We start from the raw sequence: 26,082 nt of genomic DNA, 5'->3' as shown, positions 1-26,082 counted from the left end.
CGACTACTATTCCATTCATAATGTACCCTAACATAACAGAATGTAGCATACTAGACGGAGGGGGAAAAATTTACATTTTACATACAAATTGCCCTGAGACCGGGTTGGTGGGGATCAGGGTTGGGGTCAATTCCATTTCAATTCCAGTCAATTCAGGAAGTACACTGAAATTCCAATTCCAGTTTTCTTCAATGCTTCTCAATGTGGAACATTGGGAATTGTGATTTGGTTTTCTTTCTGAATTCACTGGAATTGAAATGGAATTGTCCCCCAACCCTGCTGGGGATCAATGAGGTGTATTAATTTGATTTCAGCATGCAAACCAAATGTACTGTGTTGAGTGATGTGCTTAGTTGAGTGAAGTGTGACAACACCATGAAAACCCACCTGGCAGATTTAATGATTCCGTAAATAATTTAATGAAGTAACCTTTTAACATTTATCTTTGTCAAGTCAGGTAATAATCAATTTATCACGTTAATTTATTAACACTGTCCTTCTTTACTTGTTTCTCCATTACCCTAATTGAGTACAAATTGGTTAAGAAGATGCTGCGTAGCAATCAAGCTGCTTAGTTTTTTCAGATGACAGTTTAATCCTCTGAGATCCTATTAGGAAGAAAGCAGCTAACACTTAAAGGAGCTGTGTCAGCTTACAGGGGGGAAAGGAGGATAGGACAGGGAGCAAAGGAGGAGAGAAACAGAGAGATGATGATGATGATGATGATGATGATGATGATGATGATGATGATGAAAAGGGAGGGTTTGAAGGATGAGACAATGTCATGTGATCATCTAGTTCAAGTTACAGAGGAGAGATGTGGCGCAATCTGTGGTACTGGATCCTTCTGTTTCCCCAATTGAAAATAGGAAGGGAAGGTTTAGATTCTCCTCAGGAAAAGGTTTAGAAAACCTCAGATAGGCAACATGAATACAGTTTGCTAACCTTTATTACATTTTCTTTAAGTGAGCAGAATACAAAACCTGCAACTTCACTGCAGCAATATGACAGCAGAAATGTTCATGCCCACTTAAAAAGCAAATTGTCCTATTCTCCATTGAACTCAGAAACCTGGTTTCATGTTTAGATTGAACTTGGCTCCAGATTGGGAAGCATGCTGGCCCAATGTCAACATACGTAAAGACATTAATGCATGTTTGTTAATATAACTTTTTAATTTTTTAAATTTATTATTATTTAACTAGGCAAGTCAGTTAAGAACACATTATTATTTTCAATGACGGCAGAAAAAACAGGTTTGTACCTTGTCAGCTCGGGGATTTGAACTTGCAACCTTCCGGTTCCTAGTCCAACACTCTAACCGCTAGGTTAGATTAAGGTTAATATGCCTTTCATTCATCCCTTTAGCTTCCATATTTTGTTGTACTTAATTATTAAGGATTCTTGCCTTTTGGCGGCAGAACGCCTGGGCATGATCGATGACATATCAGTAATTCCCACAACACACTTCTTATGAAGGAAGCACCGTAACATTTGCATGGGTACTACCACATTTGGAAGGGTCGTTTTTTTAGACTTGTGCGATTCAAATGATTAACTGTGAACACTGACGCTGTATTCGCTTTAGGTTACAGTTTCAGACAGTGTCCAATAGGCTATTGTGGCTATTTGAGCATAATGTAGGACTATCAGAGTGGCCTATCAACAAAACCAATGGAGAAAATGCCATAACAGTTCCACATGGATGAAGCTGTTGACTTCTATGATATCCCCTACAGTAGCCGAAATGTGGTGTTCAATGTAGGCCTACATTCCATGAGACGTTTTAAAACATTATGCATGGCTTGACATGAACTATTTTAGGACTGATGTTTTACTTGTCCCGAAAGCTCAAATCACATCATAAAATAATCAAATAAAAAAAGATCTGTAAGACAATTGGCCAAATAGGTGAAAATTGCACATTGTATTGTGTTATATGAAGAAAGAAACCACTTTACAACATTTTATTAATTGTTATCACGGACTAAAATAAACGTTTTGGTCCACCAGCCACTGTGGCAGGTAGATTAATAAGAAAATCTACGAGCCACTCGCATTTTTTACCAGCCCAAATATATTTTTTGCCCTAATTACATCAAAAAAATTAAAAGGATAACGCTGCTTTCTAATGTTTCTTAAAACAAGAAACGTATTAGTAATAATTAATGTGGTATATTGCTTATTATTATTTATATATATTTTTATGGTGAACTGAGTCATTTAACCAAAATATCAGATGAGACTAAATGTTCAGCTGCTCCTTTAAGAGCGGGAGGTTACCGTGGTCACGTGTGTCTGTCTGTATAGACCCCTTTCTGTGTTCGCTAACATTGCCGCACGAGGGCAATGCACGCAAGTTGGTGGCAGGAAACGGGGGAGTTCTCACAGATCGCCAGCAAAAAGAAGCCTCCATTTACATGGTGCTTATGATTGCTTATGGATTATAATTGGATTTTAAGGCTTGTATGAATGTCCTGATTAATATAATGTTTGTGTCATCATCGCAAATCAACCGTATTATAGTTCAAATACACTTCAATTAGTAAAATGGCTCTTTGGCTAGCTTTTGCTACAGCCTACGTCAATGAGCGTTAGCATAATAGTGAACAACTGCTTGCATCCAAAATATTTATTTTGCAAAGATCACAACCAAATATATTCTTAGCGACTCAAGCAACATTTTTTTGTTTAAACATGCAGGGCTTGACCTTAGTCTGTTTATCCACTTGTCCTTCAGACAAGGAGGTGACTGAAAATGTTGTTGTGTTGTTTGATGCAAGAAACCACTTTACAAAATAAAATACATTATTTTCCCCATACCATTATTACAGAAAATCAGACAAATTATGCTCCCTCTGCCTAATGGCTTATTTTCTAATTCAAGCCTGTCTCAAAACAGGACACTGTCCCTTTAAGACAAAAAACAAGCTCTTTACCTGACTTGCTTTTTAAAAGATAGTTAGGTATCTACAAGTCTTTCGCTCTAGTAGGAAACCAATCACTTTCCCATTGCTGATGAAAATGAGCTATGACCGGGCTAGTAACTCACTAATTAGCACAGGGGTAGGTCCTGGAGTACTGCAGGCACTTCATGTTTTTGATTTAACTATCTGGAAGACCAGGGGTATTGAATTTAGACAATCACTGAACTGATCAATTGGCTCAGTTGGTCAGGGGTAGTGCCTAGTGGGAGCAAAATCCTGCAGCACCTGCGATATTCCACAAACAGGGTTGCCTACCCCTGAACTAGAAACTAAATTTACCCCCGCACATTGACTCTGTACCGGTACCCCCTGTACATAGCCTCCACATTGACTCTGTACCGGTACCCCCTGTATATAGCCTCCACATTGACTCTGTACCGGTACCCCCTGTATATAGCCTCCACATTGACTCTGTACCGGTACCCCCTGTATATAGTCTCCACATTGACTCTGTACCGGTACCCCCTGTATATAGCCTCCACATTGACTCTGTACCGGTACCCCCTGTATATAGCCTCCACATTGACTCTGTACCGGTACCCCCTGTATATAGCCTCCACATTGACTCTGTACCGGTACCCCCTGTATATAGCCTCCACATTGACTCTGTACCGGTACCCCCTGTACATAGCCTCCACATTGACTCTGTACCGGTACCCCCTGTATATAGCCTCCACATTGACTCTGTACCAGTACCCCCTGTATATAGCCTCCACATTGACTCTGTACCGGTACCCCCTGTATATAGCCTCCACATTGACTCTGTACCGGTACCCCCTGTATATAGCCTCCACATTGACTCTGTACCGGTACCCCCTGTATATAACGTGGAAACAATGTTGATTCAACCAGTGTGTGCGCTGTGGGAGAAAAGATTCCCTAGATTTTACTGAAGTTCAATCTTGTGTGTCTCGCGGGCGGGCAATTATTTTGTGCAGGACTGCTGCAGGAGCTTAGAGGCTTACAGCCTTTATCTCTCACCCCCATTTACCCCTCACCCCTTACCCCCATTACCCCTCACCCCATTTACCCCTCTCCCCATTTACCCCTCACCCCCATTACCCCTCACCCCCATTACCCCTCACCCCATTTACCCCTCACCCCCATTACCCCTCACCCCTTACCCCCATTACCCCTCACCCCATTTATCCCTCACCCCATTTACCCCTCACCCCTAACCCCCATTTACCCCTCATCCCCATTACCCCTCACTCCTTACCCCCATTTACCTCTCACCCCCATTTTCCCTCACCCCATTAACCCTCACCCTTACCCCATTTATCCCTCACCCCCATTACCCCTTACCCCCATTACCCCTCACCCCATTACCCCTTACCCCCATTTACCCCTCACCCCCATTACCCCTCACCCCTTACCCCCATTTACCCCTCACCCCCATTTACCCCTCACCCACATTACCCCTCACCCCTTACCCCCATTACCCCTCACCCCCATACCCTCACCCCATTTACCCCTCACCCTTTACCCCCATTTACCCCTCACCCCCATTACCCCTCACCCCTTACCCCCATACCCTCACCCCATTACCCCTCACCCCATTTACCCCTCACCCCATTTACCCCTCATCCCTTACCCCATTACCCCTCACCCCATTTACCCCTTACCCCATTTCCCCCCACCCCATTTACCCCCATTACCCCTTACCCCTCACCCCATTTACCTCTCAGCCCTTACCCCCATTACCCATTTACCCCTCACCCCATTTCCCCCTTTCCCCATTACCCCTCACCCCATTTACCCCTCACCCCATTTACCCCTCATCCCTTACCACATTACCCCTCACCCCATTTACCCCTCACCCCATTACCCCTCACCCCATTTACCCCTCACCCCATACCACCATTACCCCTCACCCCAGTTACCTCTCAGCCCTTTCCCCCATTACCCATTATCCCTCACCCCATTTAACCCTCACCCCATTTACCCCTCACCCCTTACCCCCATTACCCCTCACCACATGCCCCCATTACCCCTCACCCCATTTACCCCTCACCCCATTACCCCTTACCCCCATTACCCCTCACCCCCATTACCCCTCACCCCATTTACCTCTTAGCCCCATTTACCCATCACCCCTTAACCCCCCACCCCCTTACCCCTCACCCCCTTAACAGAAATACCAGCTCCCTCACACCTTACCCCTCAACACTCATCAACTATTCCCTCCCATCACCTATAAGGCTACCTGCGGGGTGGCAGGTAGCCTAGTGGTTAGAGCATTGGGCCAGTAAACGAAAGGTTGGTGGATCGAAAGGTACAAATGTGTCATTCTGCCCCTGAACAAGGCCCACTGTTTCTAGGCTGTCATTGTAAATAAGAATGTGTTCTTAACTGACTTGCCTAGTTAAATAAAGGTCAAATTAACTCCAACCACCCGCAGGCCGGATTGGATGGGTATGTATGGGGAAATGTACAGTATTTTTGAAACCTCTGACCTCTATACAGCAAACAACTGTTTTCACCTTACATTTTGGACAACACATATAGCCTTCAGATTACCTATACGGTTTACTTAATCAATAAGACTTGCTCATAATATGTATTTGATTTTTCGCTACTACGCAGCAGACAAAGAAAAATGTAAAAATAATCTGACAATGTATGCTTTTAACTATAGACAGATCATCTTATTCTAGTTTAATTTATTTGTATTTTCATGTATTGTACAGTTACATACACGCAATAATACAATTATTATTATAATTATTATTAATATAATAGTTTGTTTGAAATGTTTACATGCTTTGCAATACCCAAATCTAACTGCCTGTAGCTCAGGATGTGAAGCAAGGATATGCATATTCTTGATACCATTTGAAAGGAAACACTTTGAAGTTTGTGGAAATTTGTGAAATGAATGTAAGATAATATAACACATTATATCTGGTAAAAGATAATACAAAGAAAAAAGCATGCGTTTTTTATTTATTTGTTTTGTACCATCATCTTTGAAATGCAAGAGAAAGGCCATATTGTATTATTCCAGCCCAGGCACAATTTCGATTTTGTCCACTAGACATGCAACGTTTCAGACTGATCCAATGAACCATCTGTTCAAAATGTTGTATGAAGACTGCCCAAATGTGCTTCATTCGTTTATTAATATTTTTTCAAGTTCATAATTGTGCACTCTCCTCAAACAATAGCATGGTATTATTTCACTGTAATAGCTACTGTAAATTGGACAGTGCAGTAAGATTAACAAGAATTTAAGCTTTCTGCCCATATCAGATATGTCTATCTCCTGGGATTTTTTTTGTTACTTACAACCTCATGCTAATCTTCTTAGCCTACGTTAGCTCAATCATCCCGCGGGGGGGGGGGACACCAATCCCATAGAGGATAAACGATTTCCCTAATAATCCTGTTTACTCGTGAGACTTTTATTAATGCAGAAAATCGTGAATCAAAATAAACGTTCTACCCCAGTGACCATGTAATTTTTTCAAAGCCTATTTGATTCTGAGTTTGTACATATAAAGTTTGCATGAGTAAACTACTTCTGAGATGCAGACTTTCAGTATTTCCGAAACTCACTTAACTCGTGCATAAGAGGGAAGCTTGCGCTACCGGTGCATGAGCAGATCAAATACACAGCTGCAATGCTACTGGAATGCCGATTAAGCTGTTTACGTGTCCTAACAATTTGAAAGAATGCTCAGAAAACCAGGTGTTGTAAATCGATGTATGCTTCCTTTGATTTTGACCTCACGCCAATTGACATAAGCAGAGTAAGGTGTTTACATGTCTTTTTCCATTCTCGGCCTACTGCCATAATCAGTTTAATATAGAATTATTAGTATGAAAGTTAAAATACTCAGTCTGGACTCTGTTTCAACCGTTTCGGATGTGGATGCATAAAAATATAATTACTAGAACAGATATTCCCATTGAAGTCAACATTTTGTGATGGGTGGACCGGCGGCCATATTGAGTGTACCAGTCAAATACCCTTGGACTGAGGGGCCTTGTCTATTCTATTAATTCTGTTTCTGTGTGGAAGTTGAACAGAGAGGAGGTAATCATCATTTGCAACAATATACAGTATGATTTCACAGCTCCTCAGCAATTCATATTTTCTGAGGCAACTGAATAACAGAGTGATTAGGTGGTTCTGTGAAGATTAACATGCAATATTGTATAATTATAACAAAGACGTAGGCTTGGTGCTTGTTGGGTAAATCCCACTTGACGTAGACGTTCACACAATGGACTGCTTAACTGCTGAAGAAAGATCAATAGGTAGAAGAAGTCTGATGATCACTCTTCACATGATGACACACTTCTCCTCAGCCACCTGTTGTATCTCTGTCATGGTGGTCTGGGCTTTAGTCTTCAGCTGGTCCATGTCCATGTTCTGCAGTTGATGTAGCTGTCCTAGTAGTGAGTCATTCACCGCCTCCTCCTCCTCATCCTCATCCACCATCTTGGCTAGGTCCTCAGGGAGATCCAGGTCGTCTCCCGCCATCTTCACCATGGCTTCGTCCTGGCCACTCTGAGAAACAGACACATAGTCAGAAATATATACACTGAACAAAAATATGAACACAACATGTAAAGTGTTGGTCCCATGTTTCATGAGATGAAATAAAAGATCCCAGAAATGTTCCATACATCCCTGTTAGTGAGCATTTCTCATTTGCCAAGATAATCCATCCACCTGACAGTTGTGGCATACCCAGAAGCTGATTAAACAGCATGATTATTACACAGGTGCGCCTTGTGCTGGGTCAATAAAAGGCCACAGTTTTGTCACACAACACAATACCACAGCTGTCTCAAGTTTTGAGGGAGCATGCAAATGGTATGCTGACTGCAGGATTGCCCACCAGAGCTGTTGCCAGATAATTTAATGATCGTTTCTCTACCATTAAGCTGACACCAATGTCATTTTAGAGAATGTGGAAATACGTCCAACCGACCTCACAACCACAGACCCCGTGTAACCACGCCAGCCCAGGACATCCACATCCAGCTTCTTCAGCTGCGGGATCGTCTGAGACCAGTCACCTTGAACAGCTGATGAAACTGAGGAGTATTTCTATCTGTAATAAAGGCCTTTTGTGAGGAAAAACTCATTCTGATTGGCTGGGCTTGGCTCCCAAGTGGGTTCTTGTGATGGTAATCATGTGACAATGTGTGACATCACAAAGAAGACCCAAAGAAGACCCAATGTGATGAGGTGAGTAAATCTCTGAAATATTTGATGATTTCACCTTTTCACCCTCTAGAACCTTTATAACAAAAACGCATGTCCTTCAGTACAACATATTTTAATGCTATTATTTTATAAAAAGCTATATTAAATATGAAAAGTAAGGATAATTTTACTTTATATGGGTGGCCAAGAACTGCCAGTTAAATATGTTTATGTATGAAATCCTTCCATTTTGTCCTTCAGCACAACAAAAGTTTAATGTTATACCCCAATGTCAGCTGTTATGCTGAATGACATTAGCTTTGTTATCCAATGTTTTCACAAGTTTACAACATTTAATCATGCAATTCATATTTACATGTTGTATGAATACTGAATATGATAATGTTAAACTATTTTATGGCATTTTAAGGTATTTCAAGACACATTATCTTTATACTATAGATGCCATTGTCTAATAAGGAGAGGGCTGCAATGCACAGACAAAAGATTAACGCAGATCCAGTTGCTAGGGAGGAAAGACTAGCCAGAAGAAAAGCAAGGTATTGTTTTCATGGTTTCATGCTACTGTCAGCAACAGAATAGGATAAAATAGGATATAAAGCTGGGTGGATAACATTAAGTTGCACTATTACACTGTAGTTAATGTTTTATTGCACTACAGTTAAGATAACTGATGAATTATATTAGTTCATATAATATGACACACACACACACAATTATGGATTAAAACTGGATTATGAATTATGTTAGTTAATAGCTGCTTCACATTTGGGGCACTTTATGAAAAATGAAGACAATGCAAGTTTGAATTTAAGTAGTTTGATGGGCATTTTATGTAGCTATTTTGAGTAGGTATCTTGAAATTTCCTTTGTGTACCTGCATTGAATTGAAATTTCCCAGTTACAGTGTAACAATTAATGACTACAACAATAACTATCATATAATAATTGTGTAATTATGCAACTTAATGCAATGTAAAGTCAAATTATAGTAAATTGATTATTATTAACATTAGCAATGAAATAGTAACAACACATGTTTGAGAGAAAATGGGAGAACTATGTTGCTAATAAAACCCATGTTCTTTATGTGTGTGGCGTATGGGTCATTTCTCTCTCTCTCTCTCTCTAGTTTGGAAGAGATCTAAGTTCAGCTAGCCTGCACATTTTAAACATCTTATCCTGTTTTTACAATGTCAAACCATTTTTTAAAGTTTTATAACTTAAAAAATAGCTAAAAGACAAATACTATTGCGTCTACTAATAATAGTTAATCGGATCATTATTGTTATTGTTGAAGGATTCACCTTTAATCAATATTTGTGGGCCGTAGTGATATGTGTTATTCAGGGTAACAAAATATTGTCACACAGTATAACACCAGTATTTTATATTAAAATACAATAACTTTGTTTTGTTGACTCAGAGAGACAAAAACACATCTCAAAGGATGAAGTGAAAGATATTTTAATAGATTTTAGATTTATTTTTCAGTGTAAGGCAGGACGTTTTTGAATAAAAAACCTTCAACAAATTTTTTGTTCTACCTGTGACACATCAAATATGTGATTTTCAAAATAAAATAATGTCATTTTTTCTGGGGAGTTATATTTCTGCCAATCTAAGCATGGATATATAACCTAGTGATTTTGAAAAATCGGCATAAAATTAAAACAATTAAAAACAACATTCAGTGTTATACTGAATGACATTTTCCTTGGGTACATAAAAAAACATTTATTGGCATTATTCTTGAATATAACTAATATAAAGGCATAGGTGACACTCCAATGAACATAAAAAAGCCTTTTGGGGAATTGTAATTGCTGTTTTATTTTTTTGCTACTTTGAAAACCTTATAAGACTTTTACCCATATATATACAGTATATATACAGTATATATATATGGCCAGAACTGATTGGTCTCTGACAGTCATGTTTCCATTGTCTACAGGGGATCAACAAGATAATTCGAGGCTAAGGGCTAACTCATGTGTTTTAAGATTCACGTATCTGAAGTTAGTAGTCAGGCCTACACAGAGTTGATTACGTTACTTTCTAAATCAAATCAAATCAAATTGTATTGGTCACATACACGTGATTCGCAGATGTTATTGCAGGTTTAGCGAAATGCTTGTATTTCTAGCTCCAACAGTGTAATATCTAACAAGTAATATTAGTAAGGAACCTTTTGGATTACCCAAATTCAGTAATATAATCAGAATACTTTGTTACTTTTGGATTACTTTCCCCTTAAGAGGCATTAGAACAACGTCTCCACTTCGCACAAGGGTGTGTGCTCAGCCCCCTCCTGTACTCCCTGTTCACCCATGACTGCGTGGCCATGCACGCCTCCAACTCAATCATCAAGTTTGCAGACGACACAACAGTAGTGGGCTTGATCACCAACAACAACCGACAACAACAACGAGACGGCCTACAGGGAGAAGGTGAGGGCACTCAAAGTGTGGTGTCAGGAAAACAACCTCTCACTCAATGTCAACAAAACAAAGGAGAGGATCGTGGACTTCAGGAAACAGCAGAGGGAGCACACGCCTAACCACATTGACGGGATAGTAGTGGAGAAGGCGGAAAGTTTTAAGTTCCTCAGCATACACATCACAGACAAACTGAAATGGTCCACCCACACAGACAGTGTGGTGAAGAAGGCTTGTCACCTAAAACCCTGACAAACTCCAATAGATGCACAGTTGAGAGCATCCTGTCGGGCTGTATCTCCAGAGGGAGGTGCGGTTTGCACGAAGCATAACCGGAGGCAAACTACCTGCCCTCCAGGACACCTACAGCACCGGATGTCACAGGAATGCCAAAAAGACCACCAAAGACAACAACCACCTGAGCCACTGCCTGTTCACCCCGCTACCATCCAGAAGGTGAGGTCAGAATAGGTGCATCAAAGCTGGGACTGAGAGACTGAAAACAGCTTTCATCTGTTAAACAGCCATCACTAACACGTAACATGTAATCAGTTAGTCACCAACCCTGGGCCGACAGTAAGTCAGCCCTTACCTCAGGTAGGCGGTACTTGTCCCGCAGGCAGGACCTCAGGTTGGCCCTCTCCGCCTTCTTTGTGGCAAACTCCTTGTCCCGCTCCATCCTGCAAGGGGAAAGAAAGTCACTTTGATTTAACTCCCTCAAGTGTGTTAATTCTATAGATATGGAAGCAAACTCACATCAATGAATACATATAAAAAGGCTAGGAAATGTTTACTGACAACCTAACCTGACCAGGAGAAACCTTGGGCCATAGATATATCATATATAGGATATGGTCAGGTAGGTGGAGATAGAGATGGTCCTGGCTAGAGATAGGGTTGGGAACAATAGGTTCATGGAATTCCAATGGCGGCCAGGTAGGAAGGGATTATAATGACAGCAAGAACATGACTAAGCAAGATTACAGTATTTGCCTCAATATATTACGGTATACTATTTGAGTATTTAGCATCTTTTGGTGATTTTTTTTTTTCTTCTTCATATAAGGACAAAGTAAATTGTCCCTCATGTCTTTGATTAGAGGGGGACTAAGGTCGGACTGTATGCAGGTCCTTGGGTTTCCTTTAGGGAAAAGATAGATAGACTTATAAGCTCTATTTTAACCATGTTGTTCAGTATGGAAGTAGATGTTCCTCCATACCAAGCCAGTGTAGACTTGAGGGATAGAACTCTGCCTCTGTATCCCAAATCCGTCCTTAAAGTGACAGTCTCTAATTTTGGCTGTCATTTTTTATTGGTAAATATTTAACTTGATTTTTAAGAATATGACTTATAAATACCGTACCTTACTGAGACTATTTTGTTCAACATATTTTCTACTCTTCGGTGTGTGTACTGTATTTATACCTGGGATATTACTTTTCAACAAGTTCAAAAATCACTGGAGGACGACTTCCCTTAAAAAGTAAAAAGTAACTTCTCGTTTTGAATATAGCCTATGTGGCATCGATATGAGTCTGAAACATTTACTCTAGTGTCAAAATTGACTACAAAATGTAAATAGGATCATTTTAGTCAAATAGTCAGTCTCGTCCAAAACGGAGATTTGTGAGATGATACAAAAAGTGTTTGTCACATAATGAAGGGTACCGTAACAGTTTTACTTGGGTTGGGTTTATTTCTATCCTGTCCACATGTCCACAGGAGCACCCAATTAATCCTTTTGGAGCACAGCTGCATGGACCCGATCGTAATGCTCATGGTCAATTTGGTTTGACATTCGATATCCCTTTGGGGAACGTTAGGGACCAACATTAAATTACACAATGTTTTATAATGTCAATCGCCCCAAATTTCAATGACCTAAACAACTCAAACCAACTACAAATTGTAGAAATGCATATACAAATATTGAAAGCATTTAATGAGACAACTAAAAGATGTGCAACATTAAAATATTGTCCCATTTACATTGTGTAATTTCGGTCCCTAACTTGCCCCAGAAATAGGCTATCCAATGTCAAACCAAACCAAGCCGATCTACAACTTTTTGAGGATCTGAGGTGCCATGCAAAATCAACTCCTGAGGGGGAAGAGGAACTGTGGCGCCTTCTTCACGGCTGTGCTCGTGTGGACCATATTAAGTAATTAGTGATGTGGACACTGGGGAACTTGAATCTCTCAACCCGCTCCACTAAAACCCTGTCGATGTGGATGAGGGTGCGCTCGCCCGGAGAGGTTGTCGTCCTGGCACCACACTGCCAGGTCAGCATACCTCCTCCCTTTATGCTGTCTCGTCGCCTTTGGGGATCTGGCCTACCACCGTCGTGTCATCAGTAAACTTGATGATGGTGTTGGACTCTGGGACTAAACACCTTCCTCTGCAACTGGATCCTGGACGGCCCAGTACATCATTTGCCATCCAGGACTTATATAATAGGCGGTGTCAGAGGAAAACCCATAAAATTGTCAGAGACTCCAGTCAAGTTATAGACTGTTTTCTCTGCTACCGTACAGCAAGTGGTACCGGAGCACCAAGTCTAGGACCAAAAGGCTCCTCAACAGCTTCTACCCCCAAGCCATTAGACTGCTGAACAACTTATAAAAATCGCCACTGGAAAATTTACATTGACACCCCCCCCCTCCCTTTTGTACACTGCTGCTACTCACTGTTTGTTTGTTACCTATGCAAAGTTACTTCGCCCCCACCTACATGTACAGTACCTCAACTAGCCTGTTCCCCTGCACACTGACTCGGTACCGGTTCCCCTGTATATTGCCTCGTTAATGTTATTGTTATTGTGTTACTTTTTAATATGACTTTTTATTTGAGTCTACTTGGTAAATATTTTACTTGAACTGCACTGTTGGTTAAGGGCTTGTCAGTCAGCATTTCACGGTAAAGTCTACACTTGTTGTATTCAACGCATGTGGCAAATAAAGTTTGATTTGATTTGCTATGAGTCATACATGGCCACACAGTCATTGGTGAACAGGGAGTACAAGAGGGGACTAAACACACACCCCTGAGGGGCTCCAGTGTTGAGGGTGGCAGATGTGTTATTACGGGTTGGAGCATGTGTGGTTACCAGTTGCTGACTCTGGAGCAATAGCAGTGGAGCAGGAAAAGGAAGAGAGGAGGAAGTAACAGAAGAAGAATGTAAAAGAAGATGAAGAAGAAGTAATAGAAGAAGATGGTAAAAGAAGAAGAAGAGGTAAAAGAAGAAGAAGAAGAAGTAATAGAAGAAGAATGTAAAAGAAGATGAAGAAGTAAAAGAAGATGAAGAAGAAGTTAAAGAAGAAGACATAAAATAATAACAAGAAGAAGAACAAGGGTTGTCTGGAGCACAGCGCTGGTCAGTTATTACACCCGAATTGCATTATCTTACTTCAGAGTTATTGGAGGGACTAGCATCGACATGTTGCAGTGGTGACGCCACCTGTCGGAAGACAGTAACCCAGATCCTAATCTCCCTGACCCCTGCCTGGCCTGGCTTACATGAGCCTAATGAGCTACAGCCCCCAGTCATTACAATAAGCCATGCTGCCTGGAGACTACAGCCTACAGTTTTTATTTCTGCCTTTCACTGACATCACCTGAGCCTCACACACACACACACACACACACACACACACACACACACACACTTGCTCTCATGCACACCAACACGTAACACCATGTGCCTGTCGTTCTGCTCTACCCGCCCCTCTGTGAGAGACAGACACTCATGGCTTGACAGGCAGCTAGTGTTGAAAGTAGGCTAATCACTAAACCACTCAACCAGTGTTTATATGATACACAGCAGGGCTTTATATACCTCTTATACACCTCTACTCTGTGTAGAAGATGTCAGACACATAATGTGGTACTGTGTTAGTTATCAGACATAATGTGGTTTTCAGACATGATGTGGTACTGTGTTAGTTATCAGACATAATGTGGTACTGTGTTAGTTATCAGACACTGTCACGACTTCCACCGAAGTTGGTCCCTCTCCTTGTTCGGGCGGCGTTCGGCGGTTGAAGTCACCGACTTTCTAGCCATCGTTGATCCTCTTTTCATTTTCGTTTGGTTTTGTCTTGTAACACACCTGGTTTCAATCTCATCAATTACATGTTGTGTATTTAACCCTCTGTTCCCGCTCATGTGTTTGTCGGTGATTGTTATTTGTAAGTGTTTGTGCACGTTTGTCCTGGCGTGCGTAGGGTATTGTACCCATTTGTTATATTTGTAATGTTGCCCGGTGAGTTTTTGTTTAATAAACTACGCTGCTGGAAACACAGTTTTCTCTCCTGCGTCTGACTTCTCTGCCGCCAGTACTCACCCCCCTTACAGAGACACTCTGTGGTACTGTGTTAGTTATCAGACATAATGTGGTACTGTGTTAGTTATCAGACTGTAATGCCACTACCTCTGCTGCTCTTAGACAGACCCCTGGAAGATGGTTGTGACTTTAACATTGACACACTCTACACTCATGTTATGAAGCTAGAAAGGTCTCAGAGTTGTACTAGATGTTATTGTCTGTAGCATCAAAATGTTTTGCTGGTAAATTAGGCCAGCTAGCACCTTTTGCATTATTAATTTAGGCCAGCTAGCACTTTGTACATTATTCATTTAGGCCAGCTAGCACCTTTTGCTTTAATCATTTAGGCCAGCTAATACCTTGTACATGATTCATTTAGGCCAGCTAGCACCTTTTGCTTTAATCATTTAGGCCAGCTAATACCTTTTCATTATTCATTTAGGCCAGCTAGTACCTTTTCATTATTCATTTTGGCCAGCTAGCACCTTTTGTGTTATTCTTTTAGGCCAGCTAGGACTGTTTGCGTTATTCGTTTAGGCCAGCTAGTACCTTTGCATTATTCATTTAGGCCAGCTAGCACCTTATACATTTTTCATTTAGGCTAGCTAGCACCTTTTGCATTAATCATTTAGACCAGCTAGCAGCTTTTCGTTATTCATTTTGGCCAACTGGCACCTTTCGCATTAATCATTTAGGAAGCTAGCACCTTTTGCATTACTCATTCAGGCCAGCCAGCACCTTTTGCGTTACTCATTTAGACCAGCTAGCACTTTTTCAGTTATTCATTTAGGCCAGCTAGTACCTTTTCAGTTATTCATTTAGGCCAGCTAGTACCTTTTCAGTTATTCATTTAGGCCAGCTAGTACCTTTTCAGTTATTCATTTAGGCCAGCTAGTACCTTTTCAGTTATTCATTTAGGCCAGCTAGTACCTTTTCAGTTATTCATTTAGGCCAGCTAGTACCTTTTCAGTCATTCATTTAGGCCAGCTAGTACCTTTTCAGTCATTCATTTAGGCCAGCTAGTACCTTTTCAGTTATTCATTTAGGCCAGCTAGCACCTTTTATCATTCATTTAGGCCAGCTAGTACCTTTTCAGTCATTCATTTAGGCCAGCTAGTACCTTTTCAGTCATTCATTTAGGCCAGCTAGTACCTTTTCAGTTATTCATTTAGGCCAGCTAGCACCTTTTCAGTTATTCATTTAGGCCAGCTAGTACCTTTTCAGTTATTCATTTAGGCCAGCTAGTACCTTTTCAGTTATTCATTTAGGCCAGCTAGTACCTTTTCAGTTATTCATTTAGGCCAGCTAGTACCTTTTCAGTTATTCATTTAGGCCAGCTAGTACCTTTTCAGTTATTCATTTAGGCCAGCTAGTACCTTTTCAGTTATTCATTTAGGCCAGCTAGTACCTTTTCAGTTATTCATTTAGGCCAGCTAGTACCTTTTCAGTTATTCATTTAGGCCAGCTAGTACCTTTTCAGTTATTCATTTAGGCCAGCTAGTACCTTTTCAGTTATTCATTTAGGCCAGCTAGTACCTTTTCAGTTATTCATTTAGGCCAGCTAGTACCTTTTCAGTTATTCATTTAGGCCAGCTAGTACCTTTTCAGTTATTCATTTAGGCCAGCTAGTACCTTTTCAGTTATTCATTTAGGCCAGCTAGTACCTTTTCAGTTATTCATTTAGGCCAGCTAGTACCTTTTCAGTCATTCATTTAGGCCAGCTAGTACCTTTTCAGTCATTCATTTAGGCCAGCTAGTACCTTTTCAGTCATTCATTTAGGCCAGCTAGTACCTTTTCAGTCATTCATTTAGGCCAGCTAGTACCTTTTCAGTTATTCATTTAGGCCAGCTAGCACCTTTTCAGTTATTCATTTAGGCCAGCTAGCACCTTTTCAGTTATTCATTTAGGCCAGCTAGTACCTTTTCAGTTATTCATTTAGGCCAGCTAGTACCTTTTCAGTTATTCATTTAGGCCAGCTAGTACCTTTTCAGTTATTCATTTAGGCCAGCTAGTACCTTTTCAGTTATTCATTTAGGCCAGCTAGTACCTTTTCAGTCATTCATTTAGGCCAGCTAGTACCTTTTCAGTTATTCATTTAGGCCAGCTAGTACCTTTTCAGTCATTCATTTAGGCCAGCTAGTACCTTTTCAGTTATTCATTTAGGCCAGCTAGTACCTTTTCAGTTATTCATTTAGGCCAGCTAGTACCTTTTCAGTCATTCATTTAGGCCAGCTAGTACCTTTTCAGTTATTCATTTAGGCCAGCTAGTACCTTTTCAGTTATTCATTTAGGCCAGCTAGTACCTTTTCAGTTATTCATTTAGGCCAGCTAGTACCTTTTCAGTTATTCATTTAGGCCAGCTAGTACCTTTTCAGTTATTCATTTAGGCCAGCTAGTACCTTTTCAGTTATTCATTTAGGCCAGCTAGTACCTTTTCAGTTATTCATTTAGGCCAGCTAGTACCTTTTCAGTCATTCATTTAGGCCAGCTAGTACCTTTTCAGTTATTCATTTAGGCCAGCTAGTACCTTTTCAGTTATTCATTTAGGCCAGCTAGTACCTTTTCAGTTATTCATTTAGGCCAGCTAGTACCTTTTCAGTTATTCATTTAGGCCAGCTAGTACCTTTTCAGTTATTCATTTAGGCCAGCTAGTACCTTTTCAGTTATTCATTTAGGCCAGCTAGTACCTTTTCAGTTATTCATTTAGGCCAGCTAGTACCTTTTCAGTTATTCATTTAGGCCAGCTAGTACCTTTTCAGTTATTCATTTAGGCCAGCTAGTACCTTTTCAGTTATTCATTTAGGCCAGCTAGTACCTTTTCAGTTATTCATTTAGGCCAGCTAGTACCTTTTCAGTCATTCATTTAGGCCAGCTAGTACCTTTTCAGTTATTCATTTAGGCCAGCTAGTACCTTTTCAGTTATTCATTTAGGCCAGCTAGTACCTTTTCAGTTATTCATTTAGGCCAGCTAGTACCTTTTCAGTTATTCATTTAGGCCAGCTAGTACCTTTTCAGTTATTCATTTAGGCCAGCTAGCACCTTTTCAGTTATTCATTTAGGCCAGCTAGTACCTTTTCAGTTATTCATTTAGGCCAGCTAGTACCTTTTCAGTTATTCATTTAGGCCAGCTAGTACCTTTTCAGTTATTCATTTAGGCCAGCTAGTACCTTTTCAGTTATTCATTTAGGCCAGCTAGTACCTTTTCAGTTATTCATTTAGGCCAGCTAGTACCTTTTCAGTTATTCATTTAGGCCAGCTAGTACCTTTTCAGTTATTCATTTAGGCCAGCTAGTACCTTTTCAGTTATTCATTTAGGCCAGCTAGTACCTTTTCAGTTATTCATTTAGGCCAGCTAGTACCTTTTCAGTTATTCATTTAGGCCAGCTAGTACCTTTTCAGTCATTCATTTAGGCCAGCTAGTACCTTTTCAGTTATTCATTTAGGCCAGCTAGTACCTTTTCAGTTATTCATTTAGGCCAGCTAGTACCTTTTCAGTCATTCATTTAGGCCAGCTAGTACCTTTTCAGTCATTCATTTAGGCCAGCTAGTACCTTTTCAGTCATTCATTTAGGCCAGCTAGTACCTTTTTCAGTCATTCATTTAGGCCAGCTAGCACCTTTTCAGTTATTCATTTAGGCCAGCTAGTACCTTTTCAGTTATTCATTTAGGCCAGCTAGTACCTTTTCAGTTATTCATTTAGGCCAGCTAGTACCTTTTCAGTCATTCATTTAGGCCAGCTAGCACCTTTTCAGTTATTCATTTAGGCCAGCTAGTACCTTTTCAGTTATTCATTTAGGCCAGCTAGCACCTTTTCAGTTATTCATTTAGGCCAGCTAGTACCTTTTCAGTTATTCATTTAGGCCAGCTAGTACCTTTTCAGTTATTCATTTAGGCCAGCTAGCACCTTTTCAGTTATTCATTTAGGCCAGCTAGTACCTTTTCAGTTATTCATTTAGGCCAGCTAGTACCTTTTCAGTTATTCATTTAGGCCAGCTAGTACCTTTTCAGTTATTCATTTAGGCCAGCTAGTACCTTTTCAGTTATTCATTTAGGCCAGCTAGTACCTTTTCAGTTATTCATTTAGGCCAGCTAGTACCTTTTCAGTTATTCATTTAGGCCAGCTAGTACCTTTTCAGTTATTCATTTAGGCCAGCTAGTACCTTTTCAGTTATTCATTTAGGCCAGCTAGCACCTTTTCAGTTATTCATTTAGGCCAGCTAGTACCTTTTCAGTTATTCATTTAGGCCAGCTAGCACCTTTTCAGTTATTCATTTAGGCCAGCTAGTACCTTTTCAGTTATTCATTTAGGCCAGCTAGCACCTTTTCAGTTATTCATTTAGGCCAGCTAGCACCTTTTTCAGTTATTCATTTAGGCCAGCTAGCACCTTTTCAGTTATTCATTTAGGCCAGCTAGACCTTTTCAGTTATTCATTTAGGCCAGCTAGTACCTTTTCAGTTTATTCATTTAGGCCAGCTAGTACCTTTTCAGTTATTCATTTAGGCCAGCTAGTACCTTTTCAGTTATTCATTTAGGCCAGCTAGTACCTTTTTCAGTTATTCATTTAGGCCAGCTAGTACCTTTTCAGTTATTCATTTAGGCCAGCTAGTACCTTTTCAGTTATTCATTTAGGCCAGCTAGTACCTTTTCAGTTATTCATTTAGGCCAGCTAGTACCTTTTCAGTTATTCATTTAGGCCAGCTAGTACCTTTTCAGTTATTCATTTAGGCCAGCTAGTACCTTTTCAGTTATTCATTTAGGCCAGTAGCTTCAGTTATCCATTAGGCCAGCTAGTACCTTTTCAGTTATTCATTTAGGCCAGCTAGTACCTTTTCAGTTATTCATTTAGGCCAGCTAGTACCTTTTCAGTTATTCATTTAGGCCAGCTAGTACCTTTTCAGTTATTCATTTAGGCCAGCTAGTACCTTTTCAGTTATTCATTTAGGCCAGCTAGTACCTTTTCAGTTATTCATTTAGGCCAGCTAGTACCTTTTCAGTTATTCATTTAGGCCAGCTAGTACCTTTTCAGTTATTCATTTAGGCCAGCTAGTACCTTTTCAGTTATTCATTTAGGCCAGCTAGTACCTTTTCAGTTATTCATTTAGGCCAGCTAGTACCTTTTCAGTTATTCATTTAGGCCAGCTAGTACCTTTTCAGTTATTCATTTAGGCCAGCTAGTACCTTTTCAGTCATTCATTTAGGCCAGCTAGTACCTTTTCAGTCATTCATTTAGGCCAGCTAGTACCTTTTCAGTTATTCATTTAGGCCAGCTAGTACCTTTTCAGTTATTCATTTAGGCCAGCTAGTACCTTTTCAGTTATTCATTTAGGCCAGCTAGTACCTTTTCAGTTATTCATTTAGGCCAGCTAGTACCTTTTCAGTTATTCATTTAGGCCAGCTAGTACCTTTTCAGTTATTCATTTAGGCCAGCTAGTACCTTTTCAGTTATTCATTTAGGCCAGCTAGTACCTTTTCAGTTATTCATTTAGGCCAGCTAGTACCTTTTCAGTTATTCATTTAGGCCAGCTAGTACCTTTTCAGTTATTCATTTAGGCCAGCTAGTACCTTTTCAGTTATTCATTTAGGCCAGCTAGTACCTTTTCAGTTATTCATTTAGGCCAGCTAGCACCTTTTCAGTTATTCATTTAGGCCAGCTAGTACCTTTTCAGTTATTCATTTAGGCCAGCTAGTACCTTTTCAGTTATTCATTTAGGCCAGCTAGTACCTTTTCAGTTATTCATTTAGGCCAGCTAGTACCTTTTCAGTTATTCATTTAGGCCAGCTAGTACCTTTTCAGTTATTCATTTAGGCCAGCTAGTACCTTTTCAGTTATTCATTTAGGCCAGCTAGTACCTTTTCAGTTATTCATTTAGGCAGCTAGTACCTTTTCAGTTATTCATTTAGGCCAGCTAGTACCTTTTCAGTTATTCATTTAGGCCAGCTAGTACCTTTTCAGTTATTCATTTAGGCCAGCTAGTACCTTTTCAGTTATTCATTTAGGCCAGCTAGTACCTTTTCAGTTATTCATTTAGGCCAGCTAGTACCTTTTCAGTTATTCATTTAGGCCAGCTAGTCACCTTTTCAGTTATTCATTTAGGCCAGCTAGTACCTTTTCAGTTATTCATTTAGGCCAGCTAGTACCTTTTCAGTTATTCATTTAGGCCAGCTAGTACCTTTTCAGTTATTCATTTAGGCCAGCTAGTACCTTTTCAGTTATTCATTTAGGCCAGCTAGTACCTTTTCAGTTATTCATTTAGGCCAGCTAGCACCTTTTCAGTTATTCATTAGGCCAGCTAGTACCTTTTCAGTTATTCATTTAGGCCAGCTAGTACCTTTTCAGTTATTCATTTAGGCCAGCTAGTACCTTTTCAGTTATTCATTTAGGCCAGCTAGTACCTTTTCAGTTATTCATTTAGGCCAGCTAGTACCTTTTCAGTTATTCATTAGGCCAGCTAGCACCTTTTCAGTTATTCATTTAGGCCAGCTAGTACCTTTTCAGTTATTCATTTAGGCCAGCTAGTACCTTTTCAGTTATTCATTTAGGCCAGCTAGTACCTTTTCATTATTCATTTAGGCCAGCTAGTACCTTTTCAGTTATTCATTTAGGCCAGCTAGTACCTTTTCAGTTATTCATTTAGGCCAGCTAGTACCTTTCAGTTATTCATTTAGGCCAGCTAGTACCTTTTCAGTTATTCATTTAGGCCAGCTAGTACCTTTTCAGTTATTCATTTAGGCCAGCTAGTACCTTTTCAGTTATTCATTTAGGCCAGCTAGTACCTTTTCAGTTATTCATTTAGGCCAGCTAGTACCTTTTCAGTTATTCATTTAGGCCAGCTAGTACCTTTTCAGTTATTCATTTAGGCCAGCTAGTACCTTTTCAGTTATTCATTTAGGCCAGCTAGTACCTTTTCAGTTATTCATTTAGGCCAGCTAGTACCTTTTCAGTTATTCATTTAGGCCAGCTAGTACCTTTTCAGTTATTCATTTAGGCCAGCTAGTACCTTTTCAGTTATTCATTTAGGCCAGCTAGTACCTTTTCAGTTATTCATTTAGGCCAGCTAGTACCTTTTCAGTTATTCATTTAGGCCAGCTAGTACCTTTTCAGTTATTCATTTAGGCCAGCTAGTACCTTTTCAGTTATTCATTTAGGCCAGCTAGTACCTTTTCAGTTATTCATTTAGGCCAGCTAGTACCTTTTCAGTTATTCATTTAGGCCAGCTAGTACCTTTTCAGTTATTCATTTAGGCCAGCTAGTACCTTTTCAGTTATTCATTTAGGCCAGCTAGTACCTTTTCAGTTATTCATTTAGGCCAGCTAGTACCTTTTCAGTTATTCATTTAGGCCAGCTAGTACCTTTTCAGTTATTCATTTAGGCCAGCTAGTACCTTTTCAGTTATTCATTTAGGCCAGCTAGTACCTTTTCAGTTATTCATTTAGGCCAGCTAGTACCTTTTCAGTATTCATTTAGGCCAGCTAGTACCTTTTCAGTTATTCATTTAGGCCAGCTAGTACCTTTCAGTCATTCATTTAGGCCAGCTAGTACCTTTTCAGTTATTCATTTAGGCCAGCTAGTACCTTTTCAGTTATTCATTTAGGCCAGCTAGTACCTTTTCAGTTATTCATTTAGGCCAGCTAGTACCTTTTCAGTCATTCATTTAGGCCAGCTAGTACCTTTTCAGTTATTCATTTAGGCCAGCTAGTACCTTTTCAGTTATTCATTTAGGCCAGCTAGTACCTTTTCAGTTATTCATTTAGGCCAGCTAGTACCTTTTCAGTTATTCATTTAGGCCAGCTAGTACCTTTTATCATTAAAGTTCTGAAAGGTTACTGGAAGTAGCGAGTTCAAGTTCATGTCACGTTAGCATGAAACAAATCTTCTGTTTTCATTATATGATATAACTTTTCCTCAGCTTCTGTCTTCTTGTCCACAGTTGTTTTCTAATTGCAATCCCTTACAGTTTCTAGTTACCTGTACAAAATTATAATCAATAACGTAACTTTTGGATTACCCAAACTCAGTAACATAATCTGATTACTTTCCAGTTAACTTTTAATTACTTTCCACAGAAGAGCCATTAGAAGACTACAAAAAAGTACCCATCAAACACATTTGATGTGCCATCATAGTGGTCACTGACTTGTGGTCAGATTTGCTCAGGTGGAACTTAAACATGCGCCTTTTTGTTCAATTCTGAATTGAATGTCATTGAGAAAACATGAAAACGTGTCATGATGTATTGTTTTTTTCTCGCAAAACATCCTTTGTGAATTTAAAAGTAATCCAAGAAGTAATTATCTAGTTTTTCAAAGTTTGGGTGCCGTCCGGTATGTTAATATAGCATGTAAAAACATATGTCTTGAAACATAAATATTTTTTGACTAGTTCCACTGACTTGCCTCAGCGTAGCGGCAGCGTAGCCTAGTGGTTAGAGTGTTGGACTAGTAACTGGAAGGTTGCGAACCCCCGAGCTGACAAGGTACAAATCTGTCGTTCTGCCCCTGAACAGGCAGTTAACCCACTGTTCCCAGGCCATCATTGAAAATAAGAATGTGTTCTTAACTGACTTGCCTAGTAAAATAAATAAATAAATAAAGGTAAAATCTGCTAATCTGCTATTGTGAGAAAATTAGCCATCCCACATATTAGCCTAAATCTGGATTTAGGTTCAGATATAAAGACACATTGATACACTTTGCTCTTTGGGGGTTTTAGCTAGTGTTAAGGGGTAATGAATTGGTACACTTTGGTCTTTGGGGGTTTTAACTAGGGTTAAGGGGTAATGAATTTATCATGAATTTGTCAAAACACTATGCAAATAGAACTTGATCAGTTGATTAATTGATTGATTAGTTACTCACTTCTCCTCTATAAGCTGTCGCTGGTAGTCCTCAAACTCCTCTCTGGACATTCCTTTAGATTCAGGGGTCTCCTTCACATCGCCTGCTGGCACCTCAACCTCTCCTCCTCCTCCTCCTCCAGTCATATCCTTCAACTTACTCCCCAACATGGCCTTCATCATGAACGACATCCTGGACCAACTGATGAGCTACGGAACTACAGTGGAGCACTACATGGGAAGGGGAAGGCAGCAGGTTGTTAGAAAGAGGCCCACAACTGCCTCAAATGTAGAGTGAGAGAAGTAGCTAAATCAAGTTTTAAGAAAAGGATTCCAAAATGTTGACCTGCTCAGTGCAAAAATATGTTTTTTTGATTTGAAGAGTTTAAGAAGAGCGGGGATGATGTTGTTGTTCTGTAGAGTATAACTTTCCCTGGTGTCACCATAAGCTGTTGTCTGTCAAGGTGAGGAGATCTGGGTGTCTATGTATTCTGTCTGGAGGAAAACCGCTCAAGAGATTAGCTTATTACAGGCAGCCTACTGACCAGTACTGACCAGGAGCTGGCCAGCCAGACCTCACCACTGGACCGCACACAAAGTCAGACGACGTGAACCCCACATACACAGTCAGACTACCTGAACCCCACACACACACAGTCAGACTACCTGAACCCCACATACACAGTCAGACTACCTGAAACCCACACACACAGTTAGACTACCTGAACCCCACACACACACAGTCAGACTACCTGAACCCCACATACACAGTCAGACTACCTGAAACCCACACACAGTTAAACTACCTGAACCCCACATACACAGTTAGACTACCTGAAACCCACACACACAGTTAGACTACCTGAACCCCACACACACAGTCAGACTACCTGAACCCCACACACACAGTCAGACTACCTGAACCCCACACACACACAGTCAGACTACCTGAACCCCACACACACACAGTTAGACTACCTGAACCCCACACACACAGTTAGACTACCTGAACCACACATACACAGTTAGACTACCTGAACCCCACATACACAGTCAGACTACCTGAAACCCACACACACAGTTAGACTACCTGAACCCCACACACAGTTAGCCTACCTGAACCCCACACACACAGTTAGACTACCTGAAACCCACACACACAGTCAGACTACCTGAACCCCACACACACAGTTAGACTACCTGAACCCCACACACACAGTCAGACTACCTGAACCCCACACACACAGTTAGACTACCTGAACCCCACATACACAGTTAGACTACCTGAACCCCACACACAGTTAGACTACCTGAATCCCACACACACAGTTAGACTACCTGAAACCCACACACACAGTTAGACTACCTGAACCCCACACACAGTTAGACTACCTGAACCCCACATACACCAGGTCCAGTGGTTCTTTGGGAAAGGTGATGGTTCTATGTGGAACCATACTGACTAAAATAATCCTTTGAGCCCTTCAATCGTTCTTTGGAGTTCAGAATAGGGTTCTTTCTTCTTTTAATGGTAATTACAATGTAGGGGCAGTGGCTAATTATAATATTTTGGGGCCTGGTTTGCTCACAGCTCTTTTTTTGTAACCATTAGTGAGTGTCATTCCAGTTTATGGAATCTGTTGACCAGTGATGGTGTCTTGTGAAAGACTCACGTACTGTATGGCCTTGTGTGAAAATGAGAACAGTTGACTAAATGAGTGATTCTCAATTCTCTCCAGAGACTCCCAGTGGTTCCAGAGCTAGCACACCTGATTCAACTTGTCAATTAACACAACAAAACGCCTAAGAAATAATAAACTCTGTATGGTTTCTTCACAAGGATCTACAAAGAACCATTGAGATTAACAAAGGTTCTTTATAAACTCAGCAAAAAAAGAAACGTCCCTTTTTCAGATCCCTGTCTCTCAAAGAGAATTCTTAAAAATCCAAATAACTTCACAGATCTTCATTGTAACAGCTTTAAACACTGTTTTCCATGCTTGTTCAATGAACCATAAACAATTAATGAACATGCACCTGTGGAACGGTCATTAAGACGCGAACAGCTTACAGACAGGTAGGCAATTAAGGTCACAGTTATGAAAACTTAGGACACTAAAGAGGCCTTTCTACTGACTCTGAAAAACACCAAAAGAAAAATGCCCAGGGTCCCTGCTCATCTGCGAGAACGTGCCACAGGCATGCTCCAATGAGGCATGAGGACTGCAGATGCGGCCAGGGCAATAAATTGCAATGTCCGTACTGTGAGACACCTAAGACAGCGCTACAGGGAAACAGGACGGACAGCGTCCT

The 26,082-nt window shown here is 40.4% G+C and overlaps 1 protein-coding gene across 1 annotated transcript; it reads right to left on the bottom strand.

Moving 5' to 3' along the window:
- Positions 1-6,090: 6,090 nt before the first annotated feature.
- cplx4c (complexin 4c) lies at positions 6,091-24,287 on the bottom strand. Its single transcript, XM_020466638.2, has 4 exons — positions 24,116-24,287; positions 23,792-24,000; positions 11,200-11,287; positions 6,091-7,503 (listed from the first exon to the last, which is right to left on the bottom strand). The coding sequence occupies exons 2-4, from the start codon at positions 23,959-23,961 to the stop codon at positions 7,276-7,278; spliced, it is 486 nt and encodes a 161-aa protein (XP_020322227.1). The 5' UTR covers positions 23,962-24,000; positions 24,116-24,287; the 3' UTR covers positions 6,091-7,275.
- Positions 24,288-26,082: the final 1,795 nt, after the last annotated feature.

Source organism: Oncorhynchus kisutch, linkage group LG30, assembly GCF_002021735.2.
Source record: "Oncorhynchus kisutch isolate 150728-3 linkage group LG30, Okis_V2, whole genome shotgun sequence".
Taxonomy (NCBI): Eukaryota; Metazoa; Chordata; class Actinopteri; order Salmoniformes; family Salmonidae; genus Oncorhynchus; species Oncorhynchus kisutch.
Note: the sequence above shows the minus strand (reverse complement) of the source record. Positions and strands in the feature narration are given on the sequence as shown.